Source organism: Rhinolophus ferrumequinum, chromosome 12, assembly GCF_004115265.2.
Source record: "Rhinolophus ferrumequinum isolate MPI-CBG mRhiFer1 chromosome 12, mRhiFer1_v1.p, whole genome shotgun sequence".
NCBI classification, from domain to species: domain Eukaryota; kingdom Metazoa; phylum Chordata; class Mammalia; order Chiroptera; family Rhinolophidae; genus Rhinolophus; species Rhinolophus ferrumequinum.
Genome location: NC_046295.1, coordinates 30,880,109 through 30,895,544, shown reverse-complemented (window position 1 = coordinate 30,895,544; position 15,436 = coordinate 30,880,109). Strand labels below are relative to the sequence as shown.

At 31.8% G+C, this 15,436-nt stretch overlaps 1 protein-coding gene across 6 annotated transcripts in view; it reads right to left on the bottom strand.

Moving 5' to 3' along the window:
• KIAA2026 (KIAA2026 ortholog) overlaps positions 1 to 15,436 on the bottom strand; it is an 84,491-nt gene that overhangs the window by 25,865 nt on the left and 43,190 nt on the right. For 4 of the 6 annotated variants that reach the window (XM_033122392.1, XM_033122390.1, XM_033122391.1 and 1 more), the window contains 2 exons: positions 8,184 to 8,263; positions 316 to 405 (listed from right to left, as the gene is read on the bottom strand). In XM_033122392.1, coding sequence (XP_032978283.1) covers positions 316 to 405; positions 8,184 to 8,263 — 170 coding nt within the window. The remainder of the gene's footprint in view (positions 1 to 315; positions 406 to 8,183; positions 8,264 to 15,436) is intronic. The other 2 variants (XM_033122393.1, XM_033122394.1) reach the window with 1 other exon arrangement.

Sequence of the window (15,436 nt, the reverse complement as noted above, 5' to 3'; positions counted from 1 at the left end):
CACATAATTATTAAGAATATTTGCAAGGTAAGCATTACCCCCAAAAACTACCAGTCAGAAAACAACCAACCAGTATATTGGGAAATACCTGATATAAACCAGGCAAACAAAATTAATTTACTTGCTCCAGCACCATTTTTGTCTATTAAAAATGAAAACTAGACCACACAGGAGAAATGAAAGAAATAATGTTTCTATTGTTCATTGCAAATTTTTATGTTATCCAGGAGAACAAGATAAAAAAGGCTTTAGAAAAAAGCAGGAATAAATTTTAATGCTGACAATAACAGATAGAACTTTTGGATCAACACCTACCGATTTTTTTCTACTGTTTTCCAGATCTTTGAGTTCATTCTCGATTTTTGTGATTAATTCCCTGAGTTCATCAAGATTAGTGCAAATAAGCTAAAATAAAACACAAAAACACAGCTTGATAACACATAATATAAAACACCCAAAATGTGGTAACAGAAGTTGTTTTAACACACACTGAATTCACAATTACTTGTCTTTGTAATAGTTAAAAGCAAAGAAAGCTCCACAGTTTGTATTTTAAAAAGTATTTACTTGTTATGATGTATGAACTTCAGGCTTAGTATAAAAATAGCTGAAATTTCAACATTGGTGGTTTCATCCCATATCCCCACCTCTCAGTTTGCTTTATAATCTAGGTACTTTCTTAACATTCTTAACTTTCATCCCAGAATGACAAAGATCTGGAAACTCACCCTAGATTTCACAGGTTACTGAATCACCTTGTAAGAAATGCTTCAAGCAGTCTCACAGTAGGTGAATAAATGCACCCCTGGAGAACCGTCATTATACCTTTGCTTTGGTTTGCTAACTAACTGTTAACAGTTAGTTACTAACTAACTAAGTAACTAAGTAACTAACTAACAATTAAACAAACTGTATTATTGCTGTTGGGATTGCTATTAAAGAAGGAGTTGTTCAACTACATGTGATATATGCATAGAAGTAAATGAAATTAAGCAAATGATCTTCGTTATTAATATGATTCGTAATAGGATCTTAGCAGTCTTGAGTAAGAAGACCATTTGCACAGACAGTATCTGTTTCGTTTCATAATTGTGTGGCTCATTTTATTTCACTGCTGAATTACTAAAGTTTTAAACAGTGAGGTGTCAGCAGCAACAACAAAGACATTAGTAACTACATTTTAGTTCTTGTAAAATTATACTAAATTTTTCCAATTAGCTCAATATATTTAACTTTTACACTAAAGTAATTTAAGCTCATATTTTAAAACAAAACATGTTTACAACAAAACTGCAAATAAAACATACAGAAGTTTTAGATTAATGAAAGTCTTGTTTTAATGTTTATACTGTGTGATAATTAAAAATATATACTATACTTATAAAGCTATTAATTCACCACTACTTTTTATCAGTCATGTTTGTTACATTCATTAATTTATGTGTAAGGGTATTACTTTCCTAAAAGGCATACTTTCTTTTAAAAGAAAACAAACAACAAAAGAAAAAGTAGGTTAAAACAAGATCATTCCCAGTGATTACTGAGTGACAAAAATGGGACACTAGGAGCCCCTTATACTTCCTTTTTTATTAGGTTGAACTATATGAAATTGCCTTCAATCTACAAAAATGGCAATATGGTTTAACCTAATAGACTCAGGAAAATTTATCATGGATTTTGTAAGTTGTAATTAGTATTAACCATTATTATTAGAAATATTTACATAACTTCAAACTTACAGAACTGACAAAGCAGGGAAGATGTATTTAAATAATCCAAATTAAACAATTTCAGAGAACAGTACACAATGATGTAGTAGGACAGTGCAACTGATACTTATTACAAACTACACATTCCCATTTGCCAAATCTAGAGTTAGGGAAGAAATGCTGCCAGTCAAGCAGTGGAGTGGCCAACTATGTAAATGCCTCTAGAACTAAATAATGTCTTTAACTTCTATTTATAAAGCATAAGAACAATGTTGGCCCTACATCAGGTGTTTAGTCAGTACTCAGTGGGAACTAAATTTCCCATTGTATAATCTGCTATTATAACCATCATGTTAAATTTGTCCCAGAGCTTGCAGATGATTACACCCCTTTTCACTGAACTTGGTGTACTAGTTAGTATCATAGCAAAGATTTTTCATTTGCACACAGGGCAAAACTCAGAGGAATTTTCACTTGCATCTAAGCTATCTCATTATACAAGGAACGAAGCATATTTTGCGTGCAGTTTTTAGAAACTTACAGTAACAATGAAAACATATACCCTTACAACTAAACCCACCCTTAAAAAGTTCAGATCTTCTAATTAGCAATTAGTCATGAGGTCAACACATATGTGTATTCCATTGAAAGGAATAGATGACACAGTTCTGAAGTCAAAGCATGAATGATTTCCACTGCCTAAGAGCTATATAAAATAACACTTTCAAGTGGCTTACCTAGTTATTAAATTGTTATAAATTGGTGCTTCTCAAACTTTAGTTTAATGTGCATAAGAATCGCGTGGGAGTCTTGTTAAAATGTGGTTTTTGATTTAGTACATCTGAGTTGGGACCTCAAATTCTGCATTTCTAACACGTTAAGTTCCCAGGTATGGTCTGCAGATCACACTTTTGAGCAGTAAGGTACTGAATGATTGTGAATTACAAATATGCATGCCTACTGAAACCTTCTGGTACTATGGAGCTCATTCATGAGTATGAAAATTCAAAAAGATTAATTTTCAAATAGGAAATGGAATACTGAATTAAATGCACAACGATAAGACAAATGTTCTTTAAAATTAATGACATGACTTTCAAACAAATTTTGTTGAATTTGAGGATCAAATATTTTTAGCAATATTTACTTTTACGTTATCTTAAAATGATTTAATATCTATATAACAATTTACACACTTTATATATACCTCTCTCTACATATATTTGTAATATGTAACCTAATATACCCAAAACAGAGTCAAGTTAAGCTATTAGAAAACTCTTGTATAGGAACATAATTCTAATTTTGCTACTAACATTGAAAGAAAAAATAATTTGATTTATATCAATTCTGTCATATACACCATCTATTCCTTCTCTTTTAGAAAGTAAGGCATATGTGTGTCTTTTAAACTCAACTTCAAATGGTACTTTTAAAAATAGAATCAACCCAGTAAGTAAAGTTAACCTTAAAAAGACAACAGATACAGTTTTTTGAACCAAGCAAAACACCTTATTAAAACCTCCTTCTCATTACATTGAATTTGAAAAACATCCGAGACTCAGGGCCTCCAGGGGTGAAAAGGAAAGCTCCACAGCAGCTCCGATTACAGTTGGGTCACATTGCCAACACTCATGAGAGGAGGTTTCCGTCACAGTGAAGAGTTTACAAGAGTTTTATCCCCCAGGAAGAACTTCTTTATGACAGTCACTCTCTCTCCTCAAGTTAACCTTTCATGTGATGCAACCCACGACAAAGCCACAACATTATAAATCTAAGGGCTGAAAGGGACCAAAAATAATGTAATTTGGTCCAAGTGTTGGCCTAGGCCAAAAAGGTGTATCTCCAATTCATATACCTGCGAATTAAAACTGACAGAGGTCAAGTAACCTATGACACACTGGTAGAGAAAACTATAGAACGTACATTCGTCCTCCTCCTATGTCATATTCTTTAAGTGGTCTTTCTAAATAAAACAAAACAAAAAAAATCTAACAATTGAACGAGGATTATAGTTTTAGGATTTAATTTATATCTAACCTTTCACTTCTGTCAAATGGTACATATTCAAAGGTCCTCTCTACAACTCAAGAAGCAAAAATGTACGTATGCAGTGGGGGAGGGGAAGTCCTACAGAGATCAAAAGAACTTCATGACCACATCTCAGAAAAATTACAAAATAAATCATTCCTTACTTTATTACTACTTCAAGCTAGAAATTATGCCCTTTGGGTATGTACTCAATAGGTGTGAAAGGTACTTGTTTTATTCTACAAAGGACATAGGTAGCATACAAAAATAAAATATAGTAAATTACATTAAAAAGCAAAGGGAAAACAATGCAAAAATGTAAAAATGAATAGGTCCAAATGAAATGGATCATATTCACTACCATTCTAATAAAACAATGTTACAATTTATTATAAAAATTATAAGCAAAACACTAAATGCCTGGTATAAATTCACAATTTATATTGTATTTAAACTAAAATTATATTAACATCTGTTAAAATTATGAGAAGAAAATTCCTTCTCACTTCTTATGATCACCATAGCGGCAATAGTGAATACTTCAAAACCTGCAAATAAGGATACCAATGTGTGATGTGAAAAATAAGTCTGATTAACAAGTTAAAATATTTTTATTAGTATATGACTAAAAAAGAGATGTTTCTCTTAATGAACTACATTTAAATATTAAAAGAATTTTAAGGGGGAAGTAAAAATCCACATTGTTAAAAGTGAAACAAAAAGCGAAGTTGAAAATACTTCTTTTGAGAGGTGGCAATTCAAAACATGAATGTAATCAAAAGGTCCTTAACACAGTGAAGCAGTTAAATTCTAATTTTAATTTTGGTCCCAATTTGTTACACTGAGGGCAGTACTGTATTTCATATCCCTTAGTTTCTCCACTGCTTAAATGGAGGTCTATTAAGGATTAGTGAGTTTATGCTTACATTTGAAAACAATACTATTACATAAATCTTAGCAGCTGGATTCTGGATTTCCTCTGCAAAGCAGCCTTTAGAATAAATGACACATATGGAACAGGAGCAGCTATGTATTACATGAAAGATTTTGGTTACCGATGAAAAGTGGACTCATGGTAACTAAGGATCTTAAATTATTTAAAAAATTACTGAAACTTGACACTTAAGTTTTTAAAATACTTTCTATGACTTTGTTACAATTGTGTACAAAAAGAATTCATGTAATATTAGGTTTCTCTAATATTAAATTTAAATAAAAGGCTTTTTGGTAAAAATTAACTTTATTAAGAAAATTGATATTCATTTCTCAAATAGTCTTTATTACAAAACTGATAAAATTAAAAAATAATTGAGTCAATTTAACAAAGTCATAAGTAACTGGTAAATATGATGTGAAAGCTTAAATCACCAAATACACTAAATACTAAAAATAAAAGTATTTCCTAATTTTTTGCAACTATTGCTAACTAAAAAAATCTGACAAGTATCCCCTACAGGACAACGGTATAACCCACTATAACACTAGAGTTGGGCTAAGCATAAGTTTTTCCCTCTGATTAAATATAATGATGCAAATAATATTACTTGGTTTTTCACTTTTCAAATTCTTGTAGGATTAATCATGGGATTTCATGATTTATGAAATATGACCAAATCCAAGATTTATTCAAGGTCTTAAGTAGCTGGAAGAAGTGGTAAAGGTCAATTAATTCATACTCTTAAGACCATTCTTAATTGATTTTCCTACTCATAACACAGTATTTTTTTTGTCTGAAGCATCTCGCTTGCTTTTTGAAAAAATAAATAATGCAAATAAATAAAATAGTCAGCTCTATCATTTAATCTTAACAACCCTTTAAGGTAGGTACTGTTATTACTTGATTGTACAGATGAGGAATTGAAAGCACAAAGAGTTTAAGTAACTTACCTAAAGTTACAGAGTTAGAGGTAAAGTTGCCATTCAAACCCAAATAGCCTGGTTCCAGAATCCATATGCTTAACCATTAAGAAGATTACTGGTACCCACCCAAACCCAATGAATCAAGGATGAATCCCAGGAATTTTCATTTTTAATAAAGGTATCAGATTACTTTTATACTGCCTAAAGTTTGACATAACTTAGGAAAAACTGACACAGATAAGGTTAGGCCTTTTATATTACACCCCAAAATATAAATCCAATCTACCGTGTGAATACCTACAGTGTATACTTTAAATAGGGGTGGGATGATCATTTTCTGAAAGTGAGGTAATAGATATTAGATGTGTATATAAATAAACCTGGATTCTTTCTTAAGCAAATAGGCAGATAAGTTTGATTTCTAGCTTAGTTTTGATTTCTAGCTTAGTTGAGGTCAAAACAGGATTCATTTTTATTCATTAGAACTTAAAAACAAAAACAAAAAAACTTCACAATTTAATCCCTGAATTTTTCTATCTAAGCACGTTTTACTGTTCATTTAAAGATGACCAGTCCTTTGGCAAATAGGTTAGGTTTTGCAATAGGGATCTAATATCTATCCACCAACAGTTTATTATTTTAAGCAATAGGTATTTCAGAATGAATAATATGAAGAAAATCTTCTAGCTAAACATTTCTATGAAGTATTTTTATGTTTAATATTAGAAATGTGATACTTAAAACAACTTGGATAAAATAATTTGCAGAATCTGAGGGTGCTCAATGTCATAATGCTATAGCTTTTGCGAAGGAAATAAATTCACTTCTGTATTACATAATAATCAGTCTTCTTACATGTGGGGAACTTGAAAATAATTAAAGAAATAAACTCTACATAAACTTATTTTGAGAGTGAAAACTGTAAGTTTTGCATGTAATAACAAAGTTTACTAGTGACTAATACTATCTCCTATTCTTTGCTCATTTGAAGCAAATGACCTATTTCCTAGGAGATAGCTGTCATTTTCTTTATGAATAATACCATGGTATTCAAAGTGTAAACTATGCATAAGAACCACTGTTCTCATAAGTCTATTTCCTACCCCTAGCCAAACACACACACACACACAGACACACACATCGAAACCAAAGTTTTATGAAACAATATTACCCTTACAATATTTGACACATGTCTTATAATTTCTTTTCTATTTTAACTTTATTAGCTTAAAAAAATGCTGGTCATGCAATCCAATGAATTTATTGCATGCCTCACTAATAAATACCATCTGCTTATTTTAAAACATTGTCTATGGCACTTATTACATATAAAAGTCCATACATATGAAAGGATACAAATATCAACATCGAACCATCTGTTCTGAGATAAATAGTCCCAGGAGAGATTAAGAGATTGAGGGGAAAAATGAGAGAAACAATAAAGGCTAGCATGACATCAGTGAAAAATTACGATATACTATCATAACATTAAATAACATGTATAAGCAATGGTACAAAGCCCTCAAGTAAATAGCAAATACACATTTTTTACTGACTATGCTGAAAACCAGGTTACTTTATATGAAAAAAATGTAGAAATGTTTGTAAATCATCCTAAGAATGTCATTAAAAATACTCCATTTTAAAATACTAAGGGAAAAATATTAAACTTTTACCAATTAGTAACTTACTTAAAAAACACTTCCAAAAATCGGATTTTTACTGAAAATCTACAGTTTTGGATATATGTAAATGTCAAACTCACATTACATATTATCAATATTTTCATAGTTATTGCTCCTTTATTTTCTTCTTTACTTGAATTGAGACTAACAAATTCATTTTAACATCACTTTTGTTTTTTGGCAATTAAGTATTAGGTTATAAAAGGTTTGAAAATGGACTGGACACACTAATACAAAGGAATTTTTAAAGAAAGAATCATTTGTTGAAGAAAACGTATCTTTTATAAAATAAAAAATAAAAATATTTAATTAGGGTGAGATTCTCTGCTTATTCTAATACCAGCTTCAAACAAAAAACTTCACAGAATTATATGGTAGTCATGTAATTACTTTTTCCTTTCTGTAGAAATGTTTAAAGGCCATTCAACTAACCATTACTTAATAGTCTCTCTAAAGTTCATATATAGCTAAGAGTTAAAAGTACTGTTTTTCAAATTAACAAGTCTACCATTTCTACAGTGCCGAAACGAATGAAAATGGAATACCTAGGCAATATTACCATGTACATACTGTGATTTGTTCTTGGAAGACTTTCGTTTACACATTTATTTTTATATATATTTCTATTAAACTACTTCTAAAAAACAGTATAGTACATAAAAAACCACAGATTTTTGACTATCAAGAGACAAACAGACGTAAAAAGTTTTGAAATCCTAGCAGATTAACTCATAAATACTAGCTGTATCTGCACTTGCAGGGGAAAAAGTCGTAGTTGGAAACATTTCATTGAAAGTATGTGTGCTACAGTGGAATTTAGCCAATCTCTAGAAGAACCATATAAACATTGAAATAAAAGTTAAACTAAAAAATGTTGAGACAAAACTGAAACACTTACTTGAAATTCTGGTACAGTAGGTGTCTTTATGACAGTTTTCCTCTTCTTTGTGACTGCTTTTTTAGATATGGATTTTTTTCCTTTCAAGATTAAAAGAGAAAAGCTTCATAATGCTGTTGCTAGCACTTCATTAACAAAAACCAAATTACATAGAACCTTGAAAGTTAAATTATAACTAACAGACGGATTCTAGTGAGTCGAATAAAAATGATGAATCAAAACAAGCCCTAGTAAAAGCAAACATTAAACTATAACTACCTGTAACAGACATATTAACATTGTTTCCCTTATATACGAACCAAACTTTTACAATCTGCACAGTATCAGATTTTATTACAAGATTTGCCAAAAAAAGTCACATTACTACTACTCAGTTAAAATTTAATTCACAACTTAAAATGAGGTTACATAAGGAAAAAAACCTTACCTTTAACAATAACTTTCGTAGTCAGGAACTTGCACAGAACTATACTCTGAAGATTATGGCTTTTAGCCAACCCAATGTGAAAATCCTCTCAGTAGAGCTCAGGAAACAAGGTTTTTCTATCCCTTAGCTCTGCACTCACCTAACTGTTCTTCAACGGCTGCCTTAAGTATTCAATAACCAATTTTAAAACAAGGTAAACATCTCCCTTTAAAGTGCACCTAATCATTTGTGCAATCAGAAATCACTGGGAAAAACAAACCTACATTCTTAAAGAACTCCAAGTCATAGCACAGATTGAAGTGTATCACTCTGTGTATTAAACTTGACAAAAGATATATATATATATAAACTTATTTTTAGTAAGGATCATGTTAAAGTAAATATGTTTTTCCCCATTTGCAATTAGCAAAATCAATTAATAAACTGGTTGTTAATTATTCAACAAACACAACATACATGGCACTGTACAATTTATGGGGACAACAAAGAATTATAAAATGGAAACCCTGTCTTCCAGGAGCCTACAATCTATGCAAGGGAATAAAAAAATAATTGGAAATACTTAAAAGTTAATTTTAGTTCACAATCATTTGAAGGCTAAAATCAATTTAAATGTACTTTGCTTTACATACACCACTATTGCTCCTTTATAAACATTTTTCTATACAGATAAGATCTTACATGAAAACATTCAATCTGATCACAAGATTTTATTTAAGTTGTAAACACAATTCCAGTTTACAAAATAATTGTATTCTATTCTGTATTCCTTTTTAAACATATCACACAACTATAATTCGGTTTACTAACTTTTGACTCACACTATATTTGACTACTGCAAATTTTGAGTTGCTGAGGTTCTCCTGGGTTTTACTGTCTTGTTCTAATAAGTATAACCTGCTGTCATTTGACATTTGTTTTTAATTAAATTAAAACAACCTAATATATGTATTTTTCTCATCACTGTTATTTGCTTCTGTGCTTACACGGTACATATACCAAAACTAACTCCTATAAAAATAAGTAAGTGGGTAGGCTGCTTAAAACAATCAATATTCAGGGAAAAGTGATTCGATTCTTGGTATCTCTATAACACAGATAGTAAAATTAATTTCTAAACTGGGTGCAATAGGCACCTCTTAGGGGATGCAGGAATCTGAACACCAGGATGTCTTTTTTCTACACACTACTTTCACAATTTTTTAAAGTTCATGGGAAAAGATTTAATGACCTTACTGATCGAAAAGCTGGGAAGGCCATCAAGACAACAATTTGAAGGAAATGAAATCCTTCCTTAATCTCCTCATCTCCTTGACACCCAACACCCGGGCACTGCTCTAAATAGCTTTTTAAAAATCATTTGATTTTATATTTATTTATATGCATAATAGAGGTCGCTCTTGATATTTCCAATGAATTTCATATTGTTGTCAGATAGGCACTAAACTCAGGTACTAAATTCTCAGTTTATTGTAGCAGCCACTATATTTGAATGGATTAAGAAGCTAAGGTGGTAGTTACTGGGTATTTTCTTTCACCATGTCATTAGGATACTTAAATGTTATTTAGCAACTAGAGGTAGTACTGTATAGTGGTTTTAAGTTTGAGTTTTGGAACTAAACCATCTGGGTTTGAATACCAATTATAATCACCTACCAGCTAGCTGTAAGACCTTGAAAAAACTGCTTTATTTCCTTACGCAGTTTCTTCATCTGTAAAACAGGGATAACGATATTACCTACTTTGTGAGAATTAAATGAGTAAAACCTGTAAAGAGCTTAGACTACTGGTAGGCACATGGTTAAGGGATCAGTAAATGTTAGTTATTATTATCTGCCTTAGCTAAAAGTCTAAATAAAATATTTAACCTCCTTCAAATTTTTTTACTAATTTACGCCTTCATCTTAATTCTTCTTGCTCATATGTCCTCTGTACTACCTCTACTTTGTACACATCAATTAATACAACACTTACCATACATTATTATAATGATCTGTTTGTTTCTTTCTTACTAAATTGTGGATTATTGATGACAGAAATCACATTATTCATTTTGTATTCATAGCATTTAGCATACAATAAGTTATGAGAAATGATCCTTAAATATAAGAATCCTACTTTTCATCAGAATCCTACTTTTCACCAGTCTGGGGATAGGAAAAGGGAGGCAGGTTTACTATTGAGACCATTTACTATCCATCCAAGACCATTTTATAAAGGAAAACATTGACAATGATTTTAAACAATTTACAGTTTACCAGAGTTTCACAACATGACCTAGGCGTGGCAGTAAGAAAACATTTATTGAGAGCCTACTGTGTATCAGACACTTAGTAAAGTGATTTTATAAATTATCTCATTAATTCTCAAAACAACCCTCCAAGGTAGGCAATTCTCCATTTTAATGTGGGATTACTAAAGATCAAAAAGATTATTTAATTTACTCAAGTGTTACACTGTAAGTAAGCACCACAGACAGGGATTCTAATGCCAAAGTCCAAGCTTTTTCCCTTATGCAATTCTAACTTCTCAAAAATCATGTATTGATTCCTACCACGTGCCAAGCACCATGTCAGAATATGCTTTGCTATTCCACTTAATCTTTGTAATGATGCAGCAAGGTAGGCATTACCTCATTTTTCACAGAGAAAGAAACTGGCTATAAACAGGTAAATAAATCGATGGAGGACTTGTAGTTAACATGCACTGGAGCATGTATTTGTACTAGAACTGTCTCACTTCAAAGCTGTGCTCTTTATGGTAAAATACTGCATTCCTTCAAACTTTCTGGAGGGATGTAATCTGTTCCGACTGATTTCAGAGCATTCCTTTTTATTAGGGTTAGAAGATTTGCATATTCAGTATTACTTAATAGCTTCAGTCTATATACTCATAAAAACAATTTGAATACAAAATTTCCTGTATTCTTCAATAAAAATCATCTCTTCCTTTTTACTGAATATTTACTTCTAAATTGGAGCATGGCATGGGATACTACAAAACCACACAGCTTTTATCTGGTAATCTGTTTTTGTTCCAGGGAGATACATACAGGACAAACCACACACTGCCCCCCAGTGGGCTTCCACAGCGCTAAGTCACCTGCTCCCATAAAAGAGAATGTACTTCTCAGAGTGAGGATTGTGAAGTCAGAGGTCAGTTTAAAACATACACAGAATTTCAACTTAATTCTTGAGCTAAAAACACACACATGGGCAATAAGTTGAGTGTCAACTTGTACCTGGAATATGGAGGAGGAAAACTTAATATGGCCTAGTAATTACTGTTACAAGTGCAGCCGAATGAAGCTTTTTAGAACTATGCTTAGAACAGCTCTAAAAAAGAAAGCTCAACTTGAGAAAGAAAAATGTAACTAAAAATATACTTCACACTATAACTTAGGCACAAAACTCTATTCTTCTAGAATGTGAAGATACACCTCTTACTAGAAAAATGAAGCTGATGTTATAAATTATCATCCCCAATCCAACTCCTCTTTCCTCATCTTGATCTCTCTCCTTCACGGGGCTGCCCTCCCTCCCTCCCAGTCTTCACTCCTGGCCCTTGGACTATTCAGAGACTCCCACTTCAATGTCCTCCTCGATTTATTTGGCCTTCCCATGTTTAAGAATTATCCCGACACATTCACTTCCCTCTCAGTGTTTTCGTTTTAGGACTCATAAGTGAATGGAATAATAAGACATTAATCATTATTAAAAGTAAAAAACCCAAGGGCATTTGTATTATTAAGTAGTAAAGCTGGGAAGTACCCGGAATGTGAAGCCACTATTGGAGTCTAAACTTGACTTTTATTTACTAAATGCGCATATCTTGAACTAATATTTATATTCTATAGGAATTTCTGGAATGTTCTATCTCTAAATAAGCAAGTTGGTCTTAACAAAACAGTTGATTTTCCTTCCTCTGAACGAATTCTCATCATACTGGCCATTTTTTAACCGTATCATAAAATTCAGTAACTGCTGAATACCTATTTCCTTTTTTCCTCTCTAATTTACAATACTGAATGAGTTGTCAATTTCTGCTACTTATTGCAACATCTCTCAAAAAATTTTTTTCTGTCAATGTGATAGAAAAGTCATACAATCACTCTTCCCTGGATTTAGAATTTCCTATTTCTGAAGCTTTCTTCTACCCCTTCATCTAAACCCTGCCAGTTTCTTTTTATAACTCTTTAATGATGTCCTTCCAATTACCCTGTTAGATCCTTTCTCCTAATCTTGCCACTTACTAGCTGTGTGACCCTTAACACACTAATAACTTCTCTGTGTTTTTTTAACCCATAAAATCTATATAATGGAGAATAACAACAGCATCTACCTTATGGAGTTTTTATGAAGGTTAAATGACACAATATGTATAAAAGCTTAGAATAGTGCCTGGCACACAGTAAGCATTATATGATTATTCACTTTTGTGGGGGTGGGGTGGGGTGGGGTGGAGGAGTAGAAGGCACTAAAATAAAAGGACACAGAACACAGTTTATCCTTTCACTCTCATATTATCTTGGGATCTCAAGCTGGTCCTCTTAAGTTTTCCCCATAAAGATACACAGTTAGGTTCTATAATGCTACCAACACAGAACTATACAACCTTTTCACAAATATGGGCCTGGATGTATTTAAATATTGTAGACTACATTACTTTCTCAGTCATTCCCTATAAACCAGCTCATTGCTTTTTACACATTTAATAAATCTTATTTCATGCTCAGTTCCTTGCACTGGGCTCCTGATTGAATTATTTAAAATAGCACCAACTGCCCAGAAAGATATCACCCCAAAATGGCATATTCTCATCACTCAAACAGCTTCTTAAAACCTCAACTTTTCTTTAAGTGTTTTTCCTGTGCTAATTTTTCCAGTGACACTTGGCTTAATTATACCTCCATGCTTTTGCTCACGTTATTAAGCGTTTTTCATCCATCCACTCCCCATTATTCTTCAAAGCCCTTCATCCTCAGTGAAACCTTCCCAGACTCCTACAGCACATACTGATTTACCCTTTACTTGACATTTTATTGAATAGTTTTTATTATGTACTTAATTACTAGAATGAGGTTATTTACCATTCTGAATCTTAGTTTCTTCGCCTATAAGAGAATAACACCACTTGTCTTACTTAATCAGTTTAGAGAAGTTACCACAAAATGATTTGGTTGAAAATAATGACCATGTAAGGAAGGAAAAAACTCCTACAAACCAAAAAGACTGAAATGAATAACTTAAAACACCATAAGCTTTTTGTAACGATTAATGTATGTTTAATAATTTTTGTCTGTTTCTTCAGGCCTTATAAAAAGTCCTCTAATTTTTTAAATTTCTAATTAATTTCAGTCAACTCTACTTGCTCTACACAATCTATAACAGTGTATTATTGAAAGCAATCAAAATGTCCAATAAGGAGGTTGGTTAAATAACTACAAAAATACACATAACAGAATCATATACAGTTATTTGAAATGATGCTGCAGAAATCTACTTACTGCACAAAGATGTTCATGGTATACTATTACGTGGAAGAAAAGCAGATTGTAAAATGGTATGTATAGATCATATTCAAAAATATAAATGCCTTGAAAAGGATGTGAGAGATACATATCAAGGGGTTAATGTTAGTTTTAGCTGGGTGAACCATATTATGTGTGTGCATTTATTTATTCAATAGATTCCTACACAATGTGTCAATCACTGTGCTAAATGTTTGGGATGCAAAACCAGAAACAATCCTTCTGTCCTCAAGAATGCTATAGAATATTGAGAAACAAAACATAAAAAATAATTAACCTGTGTACAGTCAAAACCTAGACTTTTTGGTCATTTGCATGATATCACCATTTTCCAATGATACCCAGGATGTTCAGTAATTCTATGACACAATTTCATCAGGCTGCAGAGAAACAGGTCCAAGCCCATTGTGGGAGAAAAAGAATTTGCTTTGTATTTTTACCTGCCTAAATCATGTATTTCACATTTACTTGGATAGAACTTGTACAGAAGGAGTAACATCCCTCCCTCCAAAACAATACAATTTTCATAAAATGATTAGCTATTAGGTTGGTGCAAAAATAATTGTGGTTTAAAAGGTTAAAAAAAATTGCAAAAATCGCAATTACTTTTGCACTAACCTAATAATTACAACATCAAGAGGTCAAGATCAATGATTCCAAGGTTGGCCATAAATTCAACTTCCAGTGACAAATATAGTTTCCAATTTTAAGTAATAAACACTGCTCTCCATAATAAATACTGTAACAAATGTAATACCTTATAACACAAACTAATGGTCTCAAAGTTATTAGTCAATGGTTTTTCCAAGACTTGTATTAAGTAAACTTTTCACTATTACAGGAAACTCTGCCTTCCTAGAAAACTGACTTAGCCCAAAAATCAACTCTATGATGACTAAATACACATTAAATATAAGTTTAACCCCATTTTTTTGGTAACTGGTGTATAAATATTTTCTAATCTTTCTACTTTATGTAAGGTAATGCTTGCCTTCTGAAGCGCACTTTCATCGACAACTTACTATCCTTTCGAATTTACTGCTATGGAAATTATTAAATTTAATTTCAGTCAAGGCTAAGAAAAGAATGTTACAGAATAGAGGGGAGACAATCACCAAAATAAGCTAGACACAAATGTAACTGTTATGACTAAATCTTATAAATAAGTATTATGAAGAATTATCTGATGCTGTTAAGTACACACAATAAGGAAAATTCTGATGTTTTCCTGTTTCACAATGTTTCCAAGAGTAAAGAACAGGCTAAAAATGAATTCAAAATTCAAAAAGCAGAAAG